General features: G+C 44.3%; 1 protein-coding gene across 5 annotated transcripts in view; it reads left to right on the forward strand.

The window, feature by feature from the left end:
- Window positions 1-9237: 9237 nt before the first annotated feature.
- The window catches only part of LOC147626102 (RNA-binding protein involved in heterochromatin assembly dri1-like), a 48371-nt gene continuing 32173 nt past the window's right edge, over window positions 9238-25435 (forward strand). For all 5 annotated transcript variants that reach the window (XR_015268784.1, XR_015268785.1, XM_086817663.1 and 2 more), the window contains exons 1-2: window positions 9238-9421; window positions 9623-10246. Coding sequence is in view for 3 of the 5 variants with exons in the window: in XM_086817663.1 (XP_086673789.1) it covers window positions 9654-10246 (593 nt within the window). In the remaining 2 variants the exon portion in view is untranslated. The remainder of the gene's footprint in view (window positions 9422-9622; window positions 10247-25435) is intronic.

The following is a 25435-nucleotide window of genomic DNA, read 5'->3' on the forward strand; positions in this document are numbered from 1 at the left end:
GGGAGTCCCACGCTCTACATATAGACAAATCTTGTGGTGACAACGGGAGGTGGGTATTCTCAAGTGCTAGCTTGCATTCATGTGGTTGCCTCTTCTCCAAGATGGCAGGTAAGCTACCAAGTCCCTAATGACACGTGAAAGTTGAGTACTCCTCATTTGGTTAGCTTTGTGCTAGTAAGTATGGTGTATTTGGGCTTTCCATTGGCATTGCTATAGTGAAACATAGTTGTGTGCCTTAGTGTTTGTTTAGACTCGTGTGTTGGGTTTGTTTTCTTTTTTGGCCATTCGGTAAAAGATCTAGTGTTGGTTGTTACATTTAGTGAAAAACTAGATGACGGATTTTGATTTGGTTGAAAGGGTTGGTTTAGCTTTGTGTTTGGATTTGATTTGTAGAAGGACAAAGTTAGGATAAGGTTTGTGTGATTTTTTATTGTTTATTGGTGTTTTATTTTACGGTATTTTTTTTTCATATTAATTAGTGTTTTTGATTAGTGTCAAAAACTAGTGTTAGCTTTAAGATAACTTTAGTATTAGTGAATAGGGTTAGTGTTAGTGTCAATAGGATTAGTAGTTAGTGTTAATAAAAATAATTAAGATTAAAATTAGTATTAAGTTTTAGAGTGAGTTTACTTAACATCTAATCAACTTATTAATTAGGATTTTAGTTAATGTTATTATTTTTATCGTTAGAGTTAGCATTAGTTTAGTTAATAATGAGTTAGCATTAATAGTAGGATAATTATAATAATTATTATAGGTTAGTTTTATTTTAGTCTTCACACTTGCTGAAATCTCCATTTTCAGCTTCCATGATGATGAGCAAGATTTCCATGTTGCAAAACTCCCATTTGCAACTCTTGGGCAGCTTCTATGCAACCTTCTTTTGTTGTTTGCAAATCTCCTCTCAAACTTGAGAATGGTAGCTCCAAATCTCTTTCAAATCCTCACAAATGCAAATCTAAATGAGAATATGAGTGTGCATATTTTTTTCATAATAACTGAAAATAATGCTTAATCAAAGAACTCATAACCAAGAAATCTATACATAAATAATCACTATGCAACCTCCTTGTCGCAAATCTATACATAATCACTATGTAACTTCCTTGTTACAAATCTCCTCTCAAACTTGAGAATGGCAGCTCCAAATCTCTCTCAAATCCTCTCACGAATGCAAATTTAAATGATAATATGAGTGTGCATATTTTTTTTCATAATAACTGAAAATAATGCTTAATCAAAGAACTCATAACCAAGAAATCTATACATAAATAATCACCATGACCAAGAGCCCACCCAAGCTCTAATACCATGTTAACAATCCAAAAATGGGATTGATCATGGTGATAGACAATGATTAAGCAACATAATTAAGGTGGATTAAACCACACTAAAAACTCCATGAGAGAGAGAGAGAGAGAGAGATTGCACACTCAACACTATATCTCTATTTTATTCACAACAATGAACCATACAATGATATAGGCTTTCTAGCCTTATCCCACTTTACACATCATCATCCATGTGGCAACTCCTTTTCCACTCTTTTTGGTCAACTCTCACAGACCATGTAATATTACATGTGGCATTCTTATCTTGCCACAATATTGTTGAGATATCGAGCTCGTCTAGTACTGATGACCCGCCTGGGGGATAGGCCCCACACTTACACCACTGGCATGGTTGGTGAGATCTTGGGTGATATGCGACCAGTGGGATGATAGGCTATGTGACAGCCATTCTAGAGACTGGCATAGTTATAGCACCAGCTCATGTAGTTGGGTTCACACTATAGAGAACCCTTGTATGTATTTGGTTGAGTACCTTCATATTGTGTGTACTCTTATCTTTGTATATGGTGTGTTGAGTGTTGAGTGAAGTAGAAGAAGATTTTCAGCCTCTCACCTTGTGTGTTCTCTATTAGGGTTTTGTGAGTGTGTGTGTGCTTGTTGCAAGAGCTCAAGCTCTCTTCCCCCCTGCATCTTTTCATGGTATCAAAGCCTGGTTCATGCTAAGGGCTGAGCTGCAAGCAAGAGAACCACAGGAAGCGGTATGAGGGTAAGAGCTTCAACTACTCTTCCCTATTTGTGTTGGTGACTACACCCTTGTCGGGAGCTCTACGGGAGGCACCGGCAAACGATCTCTGATTGAGGAGCTTTCTTCGCAGGAGTAAAGCTATAGGGCAACTATAAAGTCCTATTGGACAAAATTTTCTGGGTCGAAAATGCATTTTGGGCGCGTCTGGACCTCCGTTTTTCAAAAAGCAGGCGATTTCGAGCATTGCGGGTAAGTCATCGATTCTCTGTAGAACTCTATTTTAAGAACTGCAAGAAGACAGATTGGCTGTGCAGACACACTGTGGGTGCTGCAAGAGGTCAACAGTTGCCATTGGGTGTATGTATGCATATTGAAGTCACTGGTTGTGACATTTGAGAGTACTGTAGTACCGTTGTGACATTTGAGAGTACTGCATATTGAAGTCACTGGTTGTGACATTTGAGAGTACTACAGTACCGTTGCAGAAATATAGCAGTTTGTGCAGGACAAACCAGAGTGTTGTTTCTGGTAAAATTGTGTGTCTGGCAAGATGTCAAATGATGGCATAACCCAGATTGTGGCTGAGAAGCTTGATAAGAACAACTTCCATGCTTGGAGGTTCAGGTTGACGAATTTCCTGATGGAAAAGGGCTATTGGGACTACATAGAAGGTGAGCATGAAGAGGCACCGGAGATACCAGACATAAATCCGACTGCTGCAGATGTGAAAGAGTTTAAAGACTGGAACCAAGGAGCCACGAAAGTTATGTATTGGCTCTCCATTAGTATACAGGACACCATGATTGGACACATTCAGGATGCCAAGTCCCCAAGGAGGCGTGGGACACCTTGGTAAAACTTTATGAAACAAATACCAAGGCACGTAAGATACAGTTGAAGAATGAACTTCATACTGTGGAGAAAAAGAGCATGTCTGTGAATGACTATGCATTGAAGATAAAGGGTATTGTGGAATCTATTGCATCTATTGGTGTGTTAGTAGATGATGATGATAAGGTGGAAGTCTGTCTACGTGGTCTCGGGCCACAATACAAGGCGTTCAAGACGTCTATTCAAACTCGGAAAAACATTCCCAATTTTATAGATTTGGTGTCTATGCTGATTATAGAAGAGAAGAGCTTGGGTGAAGACTAACAGTCTTCACAAAACAAAAACAGTTCAGAGCAATAGGCCTTCTACACAAGTTCAGGAAGAGGACGAGGTAGAGGAGGCCGTGGACGCAGTCAAGGAGGTGGTCGAACAGGTAATCAGAATTATGGCCAGCAGCAGCAACAACAATAGTCCCAGAATAAACAACAACATCAACAACACACAGGTGGAAGAGGTAAATTCAGAGGCAGGGGGAGTCAAAGAGGATGTGGAAATTGGCAAAGGCAATATAATGATGCACGTGAATGCTTTTATTGTGGTAAGACAGGACATGTGCAGGCAGAATGTTATAAGAAGCAGGCTAACATGCAAAATGGAAAAGTGCAGCATAACAACTATGCATCCTCAAGCAGAAACAATGAGGATAATGAAAGGTTGTTTGTTATGCAGCATGTCGTGAATGCCATATCTGAAAATGTTGAAGCAGCACAAAAAGATAATGTATGGTATGTGGATTCATGTGCTTTGAACCACATGACAAGTCATGGGGAGTGGTTCAAGGAGATAAAAAACCTTGAAAGACCAGGTTTTGTGGAAACAGGGGATGACACTGCTCATCCAATTGCCCATGTTAGAGATGTGCCATTGTCTATGCAGGATGGCAAAGTGAAGTACCTTGTAGACGTACTTCACGTTCCGAACATAACAAATATTTTGGTTTTAGTTGGCCAGATGATTGAGCAAGGTTTGCAGATTCGGTTTAACCCTGATGGTTGTTATGTTGAAGACTTTAAAGACAAGTGCAAGTTGGTTGCAAAAGGCAACAGAGTGGGCAGAATGTTTACGTTAAATGTAGACATGCCTGAAATGAGTGCTACGATGTTTGCAAATGGTTCACGAATTGTTGCAGACACAGACATTTGGCATAAAAGAATTGGACATATGAATGTGCAGAGAATGAAGTCTATGTAGACTAAAGGAATTGACAGGGCTGCCAAAGTTTAAAGTGGAAGGTATGCAGAGAATATGTGAAGCATGCCAATTTGGAAAGCAAACAAAGCATGTATTTCCATGTAACAAATATGTGAGCAGAAATGCACTAGATGTTGTGCATTCAGATGTATGGGGTCCTACGAAGACCATGTCTATGGGAGGCTGCAGGTATTATGTGACATTCATTGATGACCACACAAGAAAAGTGTGGTTATATTTCATGAAGGAGAAGAGTGAGGTGTTCACTCACTTTTATAATTTCAGAGATTTGGTTGAAAAGCAAACATGGAAATATGTAAAGTGCCTAAGGTCAGATGGAGGGGGGGAGTACTTCTCTAATGAGTTCTCTGAATTTTTGAAGAAGAATGGTATTCGGAGATAGTTTACATGTAGATACACTCCTCAGCAAAATGGAGTTGCTGAAGCGGAAAAACAAGCACATTGCTGAGATTTCGTGAGCATTGATGGAAGAGAAGAATATGCCGCATAGCTATTGGGCTGAGGCTATTTCTACAGCAGTATACATCATGAACAGGACACCAACTGCAGCCATACATGATGTAACTCCAGAGGAGAAGTTTACTGGCACAAAACCTGATTTGTCTCATCTGAAAGTCTTTGGATGCATTGCATATGTGCATGTGCCAGATGAGCTGAGAACTAAGCTAGATCCAAAAGCTGAAAAATGTGTGTTTATTGGATATTCCCTTGAGCAAAAGGGATACAGGTGTTATAACCCTTCTACACGTGAATTGAGGGTAAGCAGGGATGTTGTTTTTTATGAGATGAGCAGCTGGTATGCTACTGAAAAAGAAGCTGTTGCGGCTGATGTGAGTGGAAGTGTGGTTGCACAGAATGCAAGTCAACAATCACAGTCTTTGAGTGGACCAGGAGAGTCCTCATCTAGTGGGTCTGTTGATAGACCATGGAGTGGCAGGCTGCGTCATAATACCAGTCCTGCAAATATGATTAGTACATCACGTAAAGGCAAAGAGAAAGTGGTTGAGCCCCTTAGTATGCCTGACATTTCTGCAGGGCATTCTCACGTTGATGGAGAGTCTAGTGGCTCATAGATGAGCCTTGATGAGGAGCTTGGGATCCCAGCTACTATGAGAACACCTGGTGTAAAGAAGGCTATGGAAGCCATGAATGAAAAGCTGCGAAGATCTGGGAGAAGATCTGGGAGAGTGAAAAACCCTGTGCAAAGATTTACATATGATGGTTATGTGGCACATCACTATGCATATATGGCAAAGGTTGTGCAGGTTGTAGAGCCCACATGCAGCACTGATGAGGCTGTTGGAAATGTGTGTTGGGAGAAAGCTATGGATGAGGAGATGGATGCACTGTATGGAAATGAGACTTGGGATTTAGTGCAGTTGCCTGAAGGCAAGAAAGCCATTGGATGCAAGTGGGTGTACAAAGTAAAACATAACAGTGATGGAAGCATAAACAGGTATAAGGCTAGATTGGTAGCCAAAGGGTATGTGCAGACATATGGCATTGATTATGAGAAAACTTTCAACCCAGTTCACTGTTGCCAAGATGGCAACAGTGAGAGTTGTGATAGTAGTGGCTGCGTCAAAGCAATGGTCTTTACATCAGATGGATGTAAAGAATGCATTCTTGCATGGGGATTTGCAAGAAGAAGTGTATATGTTGCAGCCACCTGGTTATGAGGATGTGAGTCACCCCGAGCATGTTTGCAGGTTGAAAAAAGCCTTGTATAGCTTAAAACAAGTACCAAGAGCATGGTCTGACAAGATTTCTGAATATCTTGTCACTATTATCTTTCATGTAGCCAATGCAGATTTCTCACTGTATGTGAGACATGGTGATAGAGGGGTTGCACTTGTTGTCACCTATGTAGATGACTTGATCATTACGGGGGACCATGATGCAGAGATCTTTGATGTAAAGATCTTGCTTAGATAGAAGTTTGAGATGAAGGATCTGGGGGAGCTCAGATATTTCTTGGGCATTGAGGTGATTAGGTCACCACATGGTATTGGATTACTGCAGAGACAGTATGGCTTGGACATGTTGTCCAAGTATGGTATGACAAGCTGTAAGCCTATTTCCGTGCCATTGGATCAGAATGGCAAGTTGAGTGCAGATTCAGGAGAGATCTTGGAGGACCTACTATGTATAGGCGCATAGTAGGAAGCTTGATCTATATGACGATCACCAGACCAGATTTGAGCTATGCTGTTGGGTTGGTGAGTCAGTTTATGCCACGGAAATCGCATTTGGATGCATTGAGACGCATACTGAGGTATGTGAGGTCTACTTTGCATTGTGGACTATTCTATGAGACTGGGACAGAGATATGTGTACATGGGTACACAGATGCTGATTGGGCTGGTAGTATCTCAGATAGAAGATCTACCAGTGGCTTCATGTTTTCTTTGGAGATTTGCTTGCAGCGTCATTGATGATTACTAAGCTATTTCTCACTTCAAATCTTTCATTCTTTGCTCTCTACAATCTCCCACAGCTTGCTTCTTCTCTTTTCCTCTCTATTTTCTCATATTTTTTAATATTTACTACTCCTTTTCTCACAAACTTTGGTTTGCCACTATGCATGCATTTTGGCCCCATCAAATCACCTTATTCTACTCTCTACACTTACTCTAAGGTCTACCAACGATCTATTACAAATATTTTAATTATTCCCCTCTCTATGGTTACTCAATGACTCCCATCATTATAATAGACGTTGTCGGTATACATATGTCCATGACATGAAATTACTTCTGCTTCTCTAACAAATTTTGTGGTTGGATCATCTCGTGAATACTGAGGGGGAATAACGGCATTTGGGTGATTGTTGATCGACTCACCAAAAATGGCTAGGTTCATCCCTACCAGAGAAAATCTTAGCTGTACAACTAGCTCATTTGTTTATTGAGAAGTTGTTTAGTCTTCATGGCTTGCTAGTTGAAATTGTCGGTGATCGAGATCTGAAGTTCACGGGACAATATAAGTTCATTTGATCATCTCATGAGTCTAATTGGATGTGTGAGTTAGACCATGGAGAACATGATAAGGGCATATATTATTTTAACCACCAGGAGCTTGCAAGATTTAAGGATCTACTTGTCCATATTCCCCATAAGCTAATGGCTATTGTGGATTATAGGAATTGCACCTTTAGGAATCAGATTATTCATGAGTGGTTGACAAGATGGAAGGATCGTACTGATGAAGACACACTTGGGATAATGTTTCTTCACTTCAAGGCCAATATCCAGAGTTTGTCTTCATCAAGTCTTTCTCCTGTTTATGAGGGGGAGAATGTTATATCCATGTTGTGTGGACATATAATGTGATTAGGGCCGATTGGATAATTCTTATAACAATGTAAATTAATCATTACATCTATAAAATTAGGATTGTGGCTCATTTGTAGTGAGTTCTTGTGTGAGAGTTCTACCTTGGGATTGGGCTAACCAGTTGTCATAAGCATGGTTAATTAGTGGGATAACGACGGTTAACCAATGGGCTAACCATATGAATCATTCACAAATCTAAAATAGTCATTTGAGAATATATATTTGGTTGTATTATTTTGTTCATATTACTGATGAGTTGAGACAAAAGCTTGATGCTAAAGTAATAAAATGTTTGTTTATTGCATATTGTGAATAAAGATAAGGTTAAAGAATGTATGACCCATGTACAAAGGAATTGATTATTTTAAGAGATGTTATTTTTGATGAGGATGCAAAATGGAAATGGAATGCAAGTCACCCCCCTCTTAAATGGGAAGATATAGAGATGCCTAAAGCATGGGAAGAAAGAGAAGAAGGCGAAGTTGATGATGAAGAAGGATAACTAGCTTGGATATCATGTAGTTCGAGAAATAGAAGTAACTCCAAGGTGGTCTCAAAGAGAGATGAAACAACCCCAATATGACAAGAATGGTAACCTAGTCATTGAAGAAAATCATTATGCTTTACCTACATCATTCATGGAAGTGGATGAGTCTATGTGTTTACAAAGATGCTCTCAACCAAGGATGTAAACATAGCAGCATGAAATAGATGATAATCTTTGTAAGTTGAAGCCATAGTGTTATGACTTGGATGGGAAATTGAATGGTGTAATTCACAATATTAGAAATGATGTTATGATGATGACAATGCATGCAAAAGGGAGATGATAAAACTATGAATGGTAAGAGATCTCTCTACATATGTGACATGAAAGATGATAATATATCATATTTTGGAGACATAATTTCAAGAATTTCATGTAGAATTTTGGAGATACGAATTCATGTAGAATTTCAAGAAGAATGCCAAGGAAAGCATATTAAAGTTTTCTTATAGGTTGAAGAGTAGGATTTATGGTTTGGAAGAAGCATTAATACACTGGAATGATAGATGTATCAATGAAGCATAAAGAATACTTGGATGTTACAGATATGGAGAGGATGTGTTATAAAAGCAATGGTGTTACATATGGAAAGGATTTGTTATAAAATCAATGGTGTTACATATGGGAAGGATTTGTTATAAAATCAATGGTGTTACATATGGGAAGGATTTGTTATAAAATTAATGGCGTTACAGATGGGAAGGACTTGCATTTAAGAAGGTGTTAACATAAATGTAACTTCTTCAATTATGTTTTTTTGGCTTTATTGTGTTTATCTCTACGAGTTCAATTGTGATTGTGATTACATATAAAATAACTTTATGTATCCTCCTTATTCTGAAACAAATCTATGAGAACAAAAGGATTGTTCCAAGAAAGGGCACGTTTCTTGGGCCTTAGAGGAAGGGTACATACTCTCCATCCACATGAAAGTGTGATTATATTATTTATATAAACATATATATTTATACATGTACGCATTGTAAGTGTACCAAAAAGTGTGTATGCATTTTGTTACTATCCAGTAGTTTCAAAGCACTTAAGTCAATTTGTTGAAGCAAAACAACAGGTTACAAATCGGAGAATAGGGGCTACAATGAGTAAAAAAAGAAAATCAATTAATTAATGAGATGGACCTGATAACCTTTGTGATGGGGATAACCTTACAATAATTTTTTATTTAAGCGTTGGAATCCATTGAACTCGACTCACAGCATACGATATATAAGTGATGTATTAGAGTGGGAGTTAAATTTCTTGAACTTGAGAGGAGCTGTGCTGTGTGCGCGCGAGAGAGAGAGAGAGCGAGAGAGAGCGTGCGGAGGAGAAGGTGCAGTTTCCAAATCGCTCGCCCTCGCCCTCGCCCTCGCCCTCGCCCTCGCCCTGCTCACCTTGTCAAGTAAGCCCCTTTAAACTCTCCTTAATCGTCAAATAATCTGCACTCATTTTAGGAGTAGATCATCATACCCAAACGGGTAAACCATGCCATGTCTGGTTATTCATGCCCTTTTCGAAAATTTTCATTAGCAACATTTCCCGCCTGTTTCCCTGTGTTCATGGCCATGGCCTGCCCTCTTGAACAATATACTTTTTTCCACAGGTGCTTTGTAACCACTTGACGCCAACCCAAGATGAACCGAAAGCCAGGGGACTGGAACTGCTCGTCCTGTGATCATTTGAATTTTAGTTGGCGGGAATCCTGCCAGCGTTGCAGTGAGTCGAAGCCAGGGGATGGGTATGGAGGTAGGGGGGATGACAGGGGTGATTACAGAAGGCGTGGTGGCGGGCCATACGGCTTCGGATCTGGTTACAACAGTGGAGGAGGGGGTAGCTCAGGGTCTTACTATGGTAGAAACCAGGATGGGGGCAGTGATTACAGGGGCAATCATGGAGGTGATTACAGGAGTAATTATGGAGCCGGTGACTACAGTAATAGAAGCTATGGAGGAAGTTTTGGGTATGGGGGGTCTGATGTGAGACCCGGGGATTGGCACTGTCTGGAGAGCAGCTGTGGAGCCCATAATTTTGCAAGCAGGAGCAGCTGCTTTAAGTGTGGAGTGGCAAAGGATGAAGGCGGTGCAAATGGTAGGAGTGGAAATTATGATTCTGGACGGGGTGGCGGCTATGACTCAGGAAGCAGAGGCTCAAGATTGTCATACAACTCTGGAGATGCAGGTGGTGGCGGTCGTGTTGGATGGAAGTCAGGAGACTGGATCTGCTGCCGGTACATCCCTCAATCATTTTCTTTGAAGTATATGATTATTAGGTATGAATATTTTGCGTAAAAGTATTCTGTTTTTAACAATCAGGAGGTTCCTGTTTTCTCAATTTTATATTCTGTTTACATTTCTGTTAGCAATGGTGGATATGTGTGTGCAAGCATGCACGTTTGTTAGTTATCAGCAAGGAACAGCTGGTCTGCCTGCAGTAGGATGGGGGAATTCCCCCTTTTTCCCTCGTTACGTGCCCAGTCCCAGGGCATCTGCCTGGGATTCTTGAGCCTGCAGATGGTTTACCAATGTTGTCCAAAATTGCCTCAAGCTTTGGTCTATGCCAAAATATGCTCTTCTTTGCTGTTCAAACATTACGCCACATGTTCCCAGCCTGTCATTCTTATAGGCCTTTGCCTCAGGGACTTGGGAAACCCTTCATAGGTGTGTGCCTAATCTCTATGTTCGTATCCCCAATCTTCAAAGCCACTATGGCCTCTATTAAGGATCACAAATGGCCAAGACTCATCGAATCTTTCATTTTTTCCCAGTATTATGGCACATGCATGACTGCATCCACGCTGGGGATGCATATGACATGATCATACAACAATATTCATAAGGATTAGTAGTCTCAGGCTGTAGGCATGAAATTTCATTCTCATCCATGAAGGAGATAGCACAGGCGGAAGCATAAACAGTAACTTAGGAGAGAGTGCAAAGGAGATTGAGAGAGTTGGACAAAGATCACCTTTTATAATAGCATTAAAGCTTTACAATGGCAATAGCCAGCAACTGAGTGTTGAACAATGTGCAAGGGAAGTGGACGATGGAGAGAATTATAGGGAACTCCTTATATAGTGCAATAGGGACCTGGCCGACTGGCCCTGGACAAAATAAATAGGAGAAAATGTATGAAATACAAAATAAATGGTGAAGTCCCAAAACACAAAGATGCACAAATTCTAACACCCCCTTTGTAGCTCATAGTGTGCAAGAGTTGGAAGAAGATAAGTCGATGAGGATGCAACTCCAGCATCGCGAATACTGGAATCACCTTGGAGAGAGCACCCGCCAACCTGTTTGCTCGAAACAAGATGCCACCACGAACAACAAGGAACTTTGCTTGGCCACGAATTCCTACACAAGTGTGCAGTGAATTCCAAGAATAGATGATGAGTTGTTGGACACACCACGCCCATAATGCCCAACAGTGGATGAAACACATCATGTCCGAAAAGCCTCGAACAATGAACTTGGAACAGATCCAGTTCATAATCTCTGCTGTACCAAAGATAACCATGTCCTGTCAGATGTCTAATGCTTGGAACTCCGAATCATGATCCCATGCACCAATAAGTGGAGCTGCAATCAGTCCCCTCTCCCTTCCACAAGCCTCTTTTGGCTGGAAGCACATGGAGGGAAATTGCATGTCTACTAGAGAAGTAGACCATTTGGGTTCTCTTGAGGCGGAAGCGCCTTGGGAGCCCTAGAAGCGGTACTAGAATCTGTGTCACTATCCTGGGTCGTGTCTTTGCCTTTTCTCTGATATGAAGCCTTGCCCTTGGTCTTGTCCTTCTTCTTGGACAAACAATCTTTGGATAGATGGCCTTTTTTTCCACAACTAAAGCAGCGACTCCGACCTTTCTTTTGAACTGAGGAAAGTGCTTGGTCAGAACTGTTGGCTGACACCTTCAACTTACCCTGTGAGATGAGAACGGACTCCTCCAAAAGTAGGGAGTTAGATCATCAAAATCCAACTGAGTGGATGTCACTTTGCACCGCAAAGATCGAGAAATCACATCATAGTCCGGACTCCTCCAAAAGTAGGGAGTTAGATCATCAAAATCCAACTAAGTGGATGTGACTTGGCACCGCAAAGATCGAGAAATCACATCATAGTCCGGAGGAAGCTTGGTGAGAATAAGAGCATCCAGCTGAGAAGAGGACAAAGCAGCACCCATAGCCAGTAACTGGTCATGGATGACCTTGGCCTTCATGAGAAAAGACTGCATGGAACTGCCTTCAGGGAATAACAAACCGTAGAGCTATCCTTGCAAGGTAACTACCCTCATCGATGAATCTCGTGCAAAGAGATCCTCCAATTTTGACCATACTTGATGAGCACTGGTGAGAGTTTGTGTCAGTATTGTGACTAACTCTCTTAATCTCTCCTTAATTACTCCTTAATCTCTTATTAACTGAAAGGACACCTGTGAAGGGTCACACCCTTACACATGGGTCACTATCAAAGGACATGTCTATTCATTAAAAGACACACCCCTAAGTCCAAAGGACATAACCGTTGATTCAAGAGCCACACCCCTTCCCAAGGATGTGTCTCTTCACTTGTACCCTTTCGGCCTCTATTTAAGAAAGGCCCTTGTCTCAATGCAAACAACTCAGTCTTTCCTGTAGCATTTGTCTTATGTTTATTAATTAAGTCTTAATCATGTTAATAAAGCTATAAAAGCTTCACAGTGATATCAGAACAAAATTTTTTCTCGAGACCCGACGGTTGTGAGGCTCTCACCCTCCCCGCTACACTCTTAACCTCTCCCGGAGTTGCATGGAAGTAGAAGAAAGATGGTACATACAAATCTACGAGTATGAGGTAACCTAAACCTTCTTTCTCAATTCGCATATAGAAGACAGATGCACGGATGTGTGTGTGGCGTACTCGGTGAGTGTGTAGAGATTTCCTGCTGGTAGCCCTTCGTGTGCCTCTTCATCGGGTTGTGCCCTTTCGTGCATGGGTTTGCATCCCTTCACGCGAACGGTCATCAAATCAGCCTGGCAGGTACCCCTTCACCTTGGCGGCACTCCTTCCCCAAGAGACATGCAGATGGGTTGTGCCTTTTTGCTAGCGTTGGCTGTTGGAAACACTTGCGCTGGCTGCCTCTAGCGATGTTGAGTAACTCTTCGCTAGGTTATTACGTAGCCAGATTGCCAACGTAAATTATTAAAAAAAAACTAAGCCCAAGCCACTTAAACAAAGTGGTCGGCCAGCGCAAATTTGGCCCCGCCGCCCCAAATTTATTAAGTGTGGCACCCTTGGTGAGATAACTTAAAAAAAATTATTAAAAAAATGGCCAACGGCAGCGTGTGGCTTCATCTACGAATTCTGCCAGCCACTTCCCAGGTTCGCTCTCTCTCCTCCAGCGCTGGCCCATCTACAAGCACCATCTTGCGCGTGCAATGACAGACGAAGTTTTCGATGTGCCCGTTCTGTATCTCTCGTATATGTAGATGAGGTTCCCAAAGACGAACTGCCGGCGAATCCTCTTTCTTCACAGGAGATTATTGTCATCCCGGATTCACCCCTGTCTGAGCCAGAGGTGATCATTAATCCCGATTCCCCAACCCCAGAGCCCGAACCTGTTCCAGAGGCAGTACCCGTCCCAAAACCTGCTCCAGTGCCCGAACCAGTTCCTGCACCAGTTCCAATTCCTGCACCACAGGCATCACATTTGCCCCAAGATTATCTGAGTGCCGTGTAGATGCGGTGGACAATGTTATGATCAAGAGATGGCCTCCATATTGATGGCTATAAACAAATCCTTGGAGGAGCAAAATGCACAGCAACAAGCTGCATTCCAGCGGTTTCAAGCCATGTTCCATCAACAACCAAAAGCTCGTATCGATGAGCTTCAACATGTTTCTTAACAAAAATTCTTATAATATGCGGAAGCTTCGGAGAAGGATCGGTACTTCAAAACTCAGAAAACAGCACTCTTTTCGCGACGGAATTAACGCACAAACTGAAAGACGATGTGCAGAAAAATAGAGAGAGAAGGGGGAGATGGAGAGGACACAATATTGGGTCCCAATTACCCTCTGTAGGGCCCCCACCACGGATGGTGTATTTGCTTTATTAGAATGATGTAAATCTGAAACAAATACAAAGTACTTGACCTTTTCTTGGCTGGAAAACCTGCCCTTGACCTTCAGTCCTTCACCCCTTTGCTTTAGCAATGTTCTTGGCTGTCCTGGCCCTTGGTTGCTTGGAGCACTTGGTGAATTATGAGATGGAAACATGGATTATGGGTTGGGTATTTATACTCCCCCTTGTCTCTAGTCGGCATGTTTCATGAAGCCCCACGACTGTGTCTAATTAATAAAATGTTTTCACACTTGATTAACTGCTGTCCAGCCTGCGCATATATTCTGGGGCAGCATCCTGGCTGCTGGGCACCATGCGCATGGGAGTGGGACTGCCCCCCACACCTGGCCGACTGGCTGGGTAGGGCTTCTGACCCTGTCGGCTGCCTGTCCAGCAGCAGTACAGCTGGCCTCCAGCCCCTCCAGCCCAAGCCATGGCTGGTGGGCACAATGTGGGCCATCCTGGCCCCTTGGGGGTGGTTCTATACCTCCCCCATGCCCACACTAAGAATGCAAATGCAAATCCTCGCACTGGGGTAGCCCTATGGGCTGGCCCCATCTCTACATGCAAACCTACATGCCTACAGAGGCCTGGCATCCAGTTGCAAACCAGATACACAGCACATCTGACATCATTCCAGAGGGAGACTCACAGCGCGGACTGGCACTGCTTCATGTGCAGGACAATGCACACCTGACCTTGGACTCATGTGCAGGACGATGCACACCTGACCTCGGACGACTGAGATGGATCCCTGGCTGACTCGTCCCGGACTGGGCTCACATGGGACCAGTTCACCATCCCAGGTCCTGCACCTTCTGTACAGAAATGTCTACGTGGCATCCAAGTGCGGGATGCACGTGACAATTCTCTTCTGCTTAACTTGACGGAAGCTGCATAGCCTCCAAATAATCCGTCAATAATGCCGGATAGTCTTCGAAAAATTCTTTGTCGAGCCATACCGCTTCATGAGTTCCTCGGTCCTGAAACTTCGTGAGGAACTGTCGTAGTCTTCGGCCTGAGCCATGCTTGAAACGGTGCAGAAGGATCTGTTCTGGAACCATTACTTCTGCTTCATCAATGATGTCTGGTTCCGCTTCGTCTTTGACCTCTGAAGGGGGTGGACCTGCATATGGCTTTAACCAACTGACATGAAATACATCGTGCATAGTCCAACTCGGAGGTAGCTTTAACTGCATAGACACCTCATTAATCTTTTTCCGGATGGGAAATGGTCCGAAGCTCCTGAAAGACAACTTTGGGCATCGCTTGCCCACCTACTTTAATCTTTGCTTCATAATCCGAAGATATACCCAATCTCCTTCCGAAAACTTCATGTCCCTTCGGTCTTTATTGGCCTGTCGAGTGTAGGCCTCTTGCGCTTTAGCCAATCTGTCTTTAACGGACTCTAGGATCTCCTGGTAAGACTCCGTCACTCTGTTCGCCTCCGGTACTGAAGACGACGTCGTGGTTAACGACGACTGGAAAGGCCTTCCAAACGTTGCCTCATATGGAGTCCTGCCAATAGCTGAAGAAAAAGAGTCATTCAAAACAGCTTGAACTAAAGGCAAAAACGATTCCCACTTACCTTGCTGATCGTGGACATAACACTTCAGCACATCAAAGGCCAACTGGTTGTATATCTCTGTCTGGCCATCAGTCTGTGGGTGGAATGCACTGGAAAAATTCAACTTAGTACCAAAATTATCAAACAATGCCCTCCAAAAATGACTGGTAAACTTGGCATCTCGGTCTGACACTATGGTCCTAGGAATCCCACCAATCGGGTACCAATGCCGAATAAATAGCTGGGCAACATCCTCGGCAGTCACATTGGCCCTGCAAGGAATAAGCATAACAAATTTGCTGAACCTGTCAACAATAGTTAAACACTGTGTATTACGCTTACTCGGACTAGGAGGCAGATTTGTGACAAAGTCCATTGAAATGTCTTGGAAAGGACCCTCAGGAATTGGCAAAGGCTGTAACAACCCTATCTTCTTTCCACGAGGAGCTTTCACCTTTTGACAAATGTCACAGCGTTGTACATATGTAAACACATCACGCCTCATCTTTGGCCAATAGTATTGCCGTTCTAATTTCTCCAGAGTCGAATTCATGCCCCTATGACCACCTGTAATGGCGTCATGGGCATCATGGAGAAGAGCTGCCCGGAATGATTTCATGACACACAGTCGGCCTTTGTAGTAAAGCCAACCATCGCGTATCAGAAAATGGCATGGTCCTGTGGCATCCAATGCCTGTTCCCACTGAGTACCGAATTCCTCGGAATCCGCGTACGTGTGCTTCATGTCTTCTTGTCCAGTACCAACAAGGTCAAGTCTAGTGGTCTGAATCGCAGATACTTGTCCCTTCCTGCTCAAAGCATCGGCCACTGGATTGGCCTTTCCTGGAAGGTACTCAATCATGCCACCAAACTGCTGGAATATCTGACTCCAGCGGTGTTGTCGATCACTCCACTGTGCACTTGGCATCGTCTGAATCCAGCGCAATGCCTGATGGTCAGTGCGGACCTCGAAGTCACGGCCATACAAGAAATGTTTCCAATGTTTCAAGGCCTGTATGACTGCTAGGAGTTCACGATCATAGACTGAGTAGTTCTTTTCGGCGGGCAGTAACTTACGAGACATGTAAGCTACTGGATGAACATTCTGTTGCAATACACCTCCAATTGCGATGTTACTCGCATCGGTGATCACCTGAAATGGTTCGTCCCACGAGGCAAGGGCTAAACAAGGCGCTTCTGACAAAGCCACCTTGAGGTTCTGGAATGCCTCCAACGCTAGTGGAGTCATTCGAATCTTTTGCCTCCTTGTTTTCACTCCCTTTAGCAGATCGGTGAGGTCTGCCGAGAGATCAGAAAACTTGTCAATGTGGGTGGAATATGCCTGGCATATACCCACAAATGATCTAATGTCATAAGCAGTCTGAGGTACTTCCCAGTTAACAATCTTGGCTACTTTAGCCGGATCAAGTCGAATGCCTTCGGCACTGATTATATATCCCAAGTAATGTACCTGGAACAGATAAAATTCTGACTTCTTTTCATTGATATAGAGCTCGTTGCTTTCCAGCAACTTAAGGACTTTCTCCACATCAATGTCATGCTGCTCAACTGTAGCTGAAAATATGAGTATGTTGTCCAGAAATATGAACACACACACTCCAATCAACTCCCGGAAAATACGCATCATCATGCGGTTAAATGTAGCTAGGGCGTTCGTCAAACCAAATGGCATGACCACAAATTCATAGTGGGCCCGTTCTGTACGGAAAGCTGTCTTGGGGATGTCCCCCTCAACAATCCGAACCTGGTGGTACCCACTCTTTAAATCCAATTTAGAGAACACCTTAGCTCCATTCAGCCTCTCAAGAATATAATCAATTCGAGGCATCGGGAATCTGCTCTTGATGGTCAGCTTGTTGAGTGCACGATAACCGACACACAACCGAGAAGACCCATCTTTCTTCTTGACAAACAAGATCGGTGCTGCAAATGGCGACACGCTGGGGCGGATGAAGCCAGCTTGCAACAATTCTTGGAGTTGGCGGTCCAACTCCGATTCCATTGCCTTAGAAAGGCGATACGGAAACTTGCTCAGGGGTTCCGAGCCTGGGAGGAGGTCTATCTTGTGATCCTCCGGTCTGGACGGGGGAAGCTGGGGAGGGAGACTGTCCCGAAGAAAAATCTTCTGGAACTTTTCATGGAGAACCGAGTACTTCTCGGAAGCACTGGCCACCGTCTGGGTTGCCTGGATGTAAATCATCGCACACTGTGCGCCTTTCCTGACTGCTCGCTTAGCCTGCAAGTGGCTTATGAGCGGAAAGTTTGGAATACCTGGCTTACATTTAATGGTCACCGGGGTGTTTGACACATTCCGATCAATCTGGAACGTGTGCTTGTCCCACTTAACATCAGGAAGAAACTTGTGAAACCACTGGATACCCAAAATTATGTCTGCTCCTACAAGAGGGGCAACCATAAAGTCACGCACAAACTCTATGCCCTGAATGACTAACTTAGCACCTAGAGCTTCATACTTGACGCTCGTTGTCATACCTGTGCTAAAACCCTCAACCTGTTTGTCCACCGGAGTCAGCTCGAAACGGGCACGCCTAGCGGCCTCTTCTGGGATCACATCCTCCGTGCTGCCGCTGTCAAACAAGACAGCGACTCTCTGGCCACCTATGTAGCCAAAGGACTTGAGCAATTCGTTGCGCTCATACTCCTGGTCATGGGCGCCCTTCTGCTTATCTTCGAGCTCCCGGCTAATAATTGCTCCAACTGAAGCACCGGGGGTTGAAGAACTAGGGGTAGCCACTGGGGTCTGTGTGGGAGCTGTGCTCACCACGGAAGCTGTGGAGGCGGCGGCGGCCTTTGGAGGCTTCTTCGGACAATCCCGAGAAGTATGTCCTTTTGTGTGACAAAAGTAACATCTACCCTCCTTCCTGTACTGAGCAAGCTCCTCAGCACTCAACTTGCCACCTGTCTTGCCTGCCTCCGCTTTCTGGTCTGGAGTAAGCTTAGACGCATTGTTCGAGTTCTTGGAGCCAGAGGCTCCCGGGCTCTGTCCTAGGGAAGACCCCGTCTGGTTCTGGCTTTTGCCCCCCGAGGCGTTAGCCTTGGGAGAAGCCGGCTGGGAAGTCTTGGGCTTGCCACCATTGTGTTTCATTTCTGCACTCTGCGCAAGCGAGAGTGCGTCCTCAAAGGTGGCTGGCCTAAACATACGCACCTCCCATTGGATTTGCGTGTCTGGCCATACAAAAACTGCCCTTTCTTGTCCGAATCAGATAAGCCTAATTGTAGACAGAAGGTCGAAATTTTATTGGCAAACTGAAGGACTGGTTGCGCGTTCTGACTCGCTCCCCTGAACTCGTCTTCGAGTCGCTCAAGGTAGTGGGGCGGTAAAAACCGCTGCTTAAGGTCACGGACGAACTCGTCCCACCCATAAGCTGCCATACCTGATCTGGTGTGGGCATGAGCCCACTGAGTCCACCAAGGAATGGCCTCACCTTCCAAGTACCAACTGGCTAAGATCACTTTGTCAATATCTGATTTCCTAACTGCGGCAAAGTAAGCTTCAAATTGATGTAACCATGAATACAGAGTAGTGGGATCGAGTTTACCATTATACTTACTGAAATTCATTTTCTCGGGAAAATGATTCGAGGGCGCCGCCGGTGTCAATCTGGCGTCCAAAGCTCTGAGGTAACGCTCGTGTTCCACTTGTCGCATGGCGTCGTCTTCGCGTTGTCGAATCTCCAATGCGCGCATTTGCATCTCAAGCAAGGAGCTTGGCTGCGGCTGTGACCCTGCGAGAGGGTCCCTGTGACGAGGATCTGGTATCTGGGATACGGAAGGAGAGGGAGGAGGAGATGGAAAACGTGACGCTGGAGAGTGAGAACGCTCCTCCAGAGCCAAAATCCGCGCCTTCTGCTCATCCAACTTGGTTGTCTGGTCTGCGATTGCTCGCATCATCTGCTGGAACATGTCTTGTATACTCAAGCCGGGTGCCCTAGCTGGGCTGCTTGGTGCACTCTGGTCCCATGATTTTGGTTCTCTCTCGTCGCTGAAGTTCGCCATAGCGGGAAAATGCAGTTCCTTTCCGGAACGCAATCTGACCATCCACTATCTGTGTGGGAGACTTCCGGAGGCTTCCGGAGGCTAAAAACCAACCGTCCTTCGAGGGACAGGAGTCACTCCGAAAGGGGTAGTCCACCGGCGTCTAAAAACCAACCACACTAGCGAAAAAATTTTCTGGTTTTCTTTGCTGAATCTTTGTCCTTGAAGTGAGCTCTGATACCACTGTAATATGCGGAAGCTTCGGAGAAGGATCGGTACTTCAAAACTCAGAAAACAGCACTCTTTTCGCGACGGAATTAACGCACAAACTGAAAGACGATGTGCAGAAAAATAGAGAGAGAAGGGGGAGATGGAGAGGACACAGTATTGGGTCCCAATTACCCTCTGTAGGGCCCCCACCACGGATGGTGTATTTGCTTTATTAGAATGATGTAAATCTGAAACAAATACAAAGTACTTGACCTTTTCTTGGCTGGAAAACCTGCCCTTGACCTTCAGTCCTTCACCCCTTTGCTTTAGCAATGTTCTTGGCTGTCCTGGCCCTTGGTTGCTTGGAGCACTTGGTGAATTATGAGATGGAAACATGGATTATGGGCTGGGTATTTATACTCCCCCTTGTCTCCAGTCGGCCTGTTTCATGAAGCCCCACGACTGTGTCTAATTAATAAAATGTTTTCACACTTGATTAACTGCTGTCCAGCCTGCGCATATATTCTGGGGCAGCATCCTGGCTGCTGGGCACCATGCGCATGGGAGTGGGACTGCCCCCCACACCTGGCCGACTGGCTGGGTAGGGCTTCTGACCCTGTCGGCTGCCTGTCCAGCAGCAGTACAGCTGGCCGACAGCCCCTCCAGCCCAAGCCATGGCTGGTGGGCACAATGTGGGCCATCCTGGCCCCTTGGGGGTGGTTCTATACCTCCCCCATGCCCACACTAAGAATGCAAATGCAAATCCTCGCACTGGGGTAGCCCTATGGGTTGGCCCCATCTCTACATGCAAACCTACATGCCTACAGAGGCCTGGCATCCAGTTGCAAACCAGATACACAGCACATCTGACATCATTCCAGAGGGAGACTCACAGCGCGGACTGGCACTGCTTCATGTGCAGGACAATGCACACCTGACCTTGGACTCATGTGCAGGACGATGCACACCTGACCTCGGACGACTGAGATGGATCCTTGGCTGACTCGTCCCGGACTGGGCTCACATGGGACCAGTTCACCATCCCAGGTCCTGCACCTTCTGTACAGAAATGTCTACGTGGCATCCAAGTGCGGGATGCACGTGACAATTCTCTCACCCTAAGCTTGGTTCTTCAGAGACAACTAGACACAAAGTATCTTCATGCGAGCAACGCAAGCCTCAGCATGGATATTCTTGGAAATGTTACGGTTCTAAGCAACCAACTTCTTATTGGAATCATGAGCAACAGAAGCAGCAACATGAGGCTTCCAAAGGATCACATCTTGGAAAGAAATCAGCCATATCAAGATGGGCTTACTTAGGGGCACGTGTGTCCGACCCTAGTCGAGTACTCGGTCGTGAACGCCGTGACGTTGGACAAGTTTCCCCTCGCGAGCAATGCCCTACATTCAAGTCCTTGCAAGCTCTTGGTGGCAGTGTTGAAGACTTACTCATTCTCACGTTGTGCAAGAGGATCCTTGAGAGGTCTAAGAGGCGCAAACAACCTCAACCTCCCCCTTCTACATTGGAAGCCTTAATACCTGCTGAGAAGCTGAAGATTCAGAAGATTCTGGTACATGTGTGACAAATACAATGTCCACAACTCCTTTTCTTGCCGTGACCCAGGCAGAAGCGATAGCCTCGTCACCGCCCGTGCAAAACGGAGTCTTTGTCTCTGACCAGATACTTGATGCCGTGGTGAATGATGATTTTTCTTCAAAAATGAGACTCCAGTCCTTACCTTCAGTGGTGCAAAGGATAAATCAGACGCAGACTCTTGCAGCATGACTTCAGTCGCTGCAAATGAATCTTTGGACATACCTTGTCGTGAGAACAACTTTCTAAGCAAAGAAAACCATATGGAAGATATTTCTTCTCAACCTACGACAACACTTGAAGACTTTTGTGTTCCAGAAAAATCAGCGGAATCCCTTTCAGACATCCAATAGGTGGTTGTTGCCTCTCAGCAAGAAAGCCTGGCGACACAATCAGATAATTTACCAATAGTTTCACTTGAAGCAGATAAAGATTCAATCTTTTCTTGGACAAAGCTCGAAGTCACAAATGACTTTGACAAAAGCACTAATTGAGTTGCAGATGTGATATTCATACTGTCGACAAAGATGAGACAAATTCGAGATGATGCCAATATTCAGTTTGGCATATGCAAGATTGTCACGGTCAATAATAGTGCCATGACATGGGTGAATGGGAGTTAGGGTTTCATGTGGGAGACATACACAGAGAAGAAGGGAGAGAGAGAGAGAGAGAGTTGTGGGGATAAGTCAACTCATGGGAATGAGTGTGTGACTCCCCTATCACACATGTATATTGCATTAGTACACATAGTGCACTTAGTACATTAAAAGTACTAAGTGTACTATGTACTATAACTTATAGGCTTGTACACACTACAAGGGTGGGCATAATGCCTTTACCCCAACAACCTCCCACTTAAAGGCAAAGTGCCCTTAAATGAAGGAAAAGAAAAAATCAGCATGTACATGATAATATACAAGGCCATATCAAGGCTGAAACTGGCCTCATCCAATGCCCATCAAGTGTCTGCAATGAGCAAACCGCTCCGGAGGCAAACTCTTTGTCAACAGATCAGCCGGGTTGTCATCCGTATGAATCTTAACAAGCTGAATTTGCTTGTTCTCTATCACCTCTCTGATGAAGTGATACTTCACATCCACATGCTTCGTCTTTGCATGAAAGACAGGGTTCTTTGCCAACTGGATGGCACTCTGACTGTCACAATGCAACAATGGAATATCCCGTGTATAACCCAAATCAACCACTAACCGAGATAGCCATAATGCCTCCTTGCAAGCCTCTGTGGCTGCAATATACTCGGCCTCTGTAGTAGATAAGGCAGTGCACTTCTGCATCCTGGATATCCATGACACAGCACCTCCTCTGAATGTAAACACATAACCGGTAGTAGACTTTCGGTTATCTGGATGATCGGCATAATCCGAATCCGTGTAACCATGCACTAATGCATCCTGTTTGCCAAAGCAAATGCACATATCCTGTGTGCCCTTCAGGTATCTCATGACACCTTTCACTGCTTCCCAATGCTTCTTGCCAGGGTTGGCCATGTATCTACTAACCACTCCCACTGCAAATGCAATGTCCGGCCTGGTAGCAACCATGGCATACATGAGACTGCCACAAGCCGAAGCATACGGAATCTTGGCCATATCAGCCCTGCCACTATCTGACTGTGGGCTGTCCATAGCACTGAGTTTCACATATGGAGGCAAAGGAGTACTAGTCTTCTTCCCCCCGTCCATATTGAACCTCTGCAAAACTTTGCCAATGTATTCCTTCTGAGACAAATACAACACATGCTGATTTCTGTCCCGAAGTATCCGCATACCCAAAATGTGATTTGCATCACCCAAATCCTTCATATCAAAGGTCTGATGCAGCCTCTTCTTCAAGGCATCCATCTCTTTACGAGATTTCCCAGCAATCAACATATCATCAACATACAAGATGAGGATCAATAGACTGCCATCCAAAGCTTTCTTGGTGTATAAGCAATGATCTATGTCACTTCTCCTGAAATGCTGAGATTTCATGAATGTATCAAATTTATGATACCATTCCCTTGGTGCCTGTTTGAGCCCATAAAGACTCTTTTTCAGCTTGCATACAAGCTTCTCCTTTCCATTCACTGCATAACCCTCTGGCTGTTGCATATATATCTCCTCATGGAGATCATCGTGAAGAAAAGCAGTCTTCACATCCATTTGAATCAAATCCAGATCATCATGAGCAACCAAAGCTAATACAGCTCTAAGTGTGGTCATTTTGACCACTGGAGAGAAGATCTCATCAAAGTCCACACCATGTTCCTGCTTGAAGCCCTTAGCCGCTAACCTGGCTTTGTATCTTGGCTTTGCATCTGGTGCAACTTTGAGCCTGTAAACCCACTTGCATGGCAAAACCTTCTTGCCTGCAGGCAAATGCACCAACTTCCATGTTCCATTTTTATGCAGAGAATCCATCTCTGACTTCATAGCACGCTCCCAAAGAGCCTTGTCTGCCCTCTGTAAAGCCTCCTTATAACAAGAGGGCTCCCCACAGTCAGTGAGCATCAAGTAGTCAACCCCTGGAACAAACCTGTCAGGGGCTCTGGAGGGTCTTGTGGACCTCCGTACCCAATGACCATCATTTGCAGGTTGCTGTCCAGCCAGTCAGCCAGTTGAAATCCCTTAACCCACTTGGAGAGAATCATTCATGCATATAGATGTCATAGAAGCCTTAGAGTTTGCATCAGGACATGTGTGCATTTTTGCATGGCATTCATCCCATATGCATTTAGGCCATCTTGACCACTGCATAAGCATCAAAACTTTATCTGGTAATTTTTCCATATTTTATAATATTTTTCTAGCATTTAATTCATTCAATAACCCATTTTATACCTGTTATTCAGTTGTATAGTATTAGGGAACCAGTCGGCCAGCCCTACAGCCAACCGACCAGCCCTCAACATCCATATATATACCATCTTGCATTCATTCATCATCATTCAGCCACAAGCCTTCAAGCGCTTCATCCTTCAGCACAAGGAGCATTAATGCTTGGACCATTCAGCACCTCATCAACAAAACGCAGCATCAATCAGCATTCATCCCCTTCAGGGTTCAGCATTTTCAGCATCTACATAGTTTTCAGCATCCATACACTCATCGTTTTGCTACAGCCCTTCCGGTGAAGGTAAAACGCATTCATACATTCATTTTCAGCATTCATTCACAGCCTTGAACCAGTTCCGGGACCCCATACAGTGTACAGATCTATCTCTGTCTCTAAATCCCGTAAAGTTGGAAGTGATAAAAGTGGATTGCTAAACTCGCGAAACTCAGGATAAAAGAAGGCGGTGTGAGACTTGTGTGACAGGATCCTTAATTACGAATACTTCCGCTGCATGTTACATTGGTATCAGATTCAGCTTGTCCACACACACTGCATCCTAGCATGAGGGCATCCTTGGATGGTCAGTCTTCGCTCCTGCGTGACCACCGACTTCAGCAACATGTCTACAGATGAGAGTACACATCAGCATGAAGACGTCTCCCCCCAAGGAGACCTTGCTCTTCCTGAAAGAATGTGCACAAGCGGAAGCAAATAAACATGAGAGAGAGAAAGATTGCAAGCAAGAACTGAGCTTTATTAGCTTGAGGTTATAGAGTACAAGAGCCAGCAAATAGGACAATTGAAGATGATAGAATGAATAAAGGGAGCAACTCTTATATACTCGTGCATGAAGCAGTCGGCTGTAGGAAACAGGTCGACAACTTAAATAGAAAGATGCAATATTTTAACATCCCCTCTGCATCTTGAAGTGTGCAAAAAAGTCAGAAGAAAACTAATGACGAAGGTGCGACCATGGACACCTCAGCATGGCCAGTACTGAGTACACCTCGGAAAATGCACATGTCAGCTTCTTGTCTTTAGAAAACATAATGCCACTATAAAGAGCAAAAGAAAATCTGCTTGGCTCCA

The sequence above is a fragment of the Cibotium barometz genome, chromosome 23 (assembly GCF_041138505.1).
Source record: "Cibotium barometz isolate CiBa-2024 chromosome 23, ASM4113850v1, whole genome shotgun sequence".
Lineage (NCBI taxonomy): Eukaryota > Viridiplantae > Streptophyta > Polypodiopsida > Cyatheales > Cibotiaceae > Cibotium > Cibotium barometz.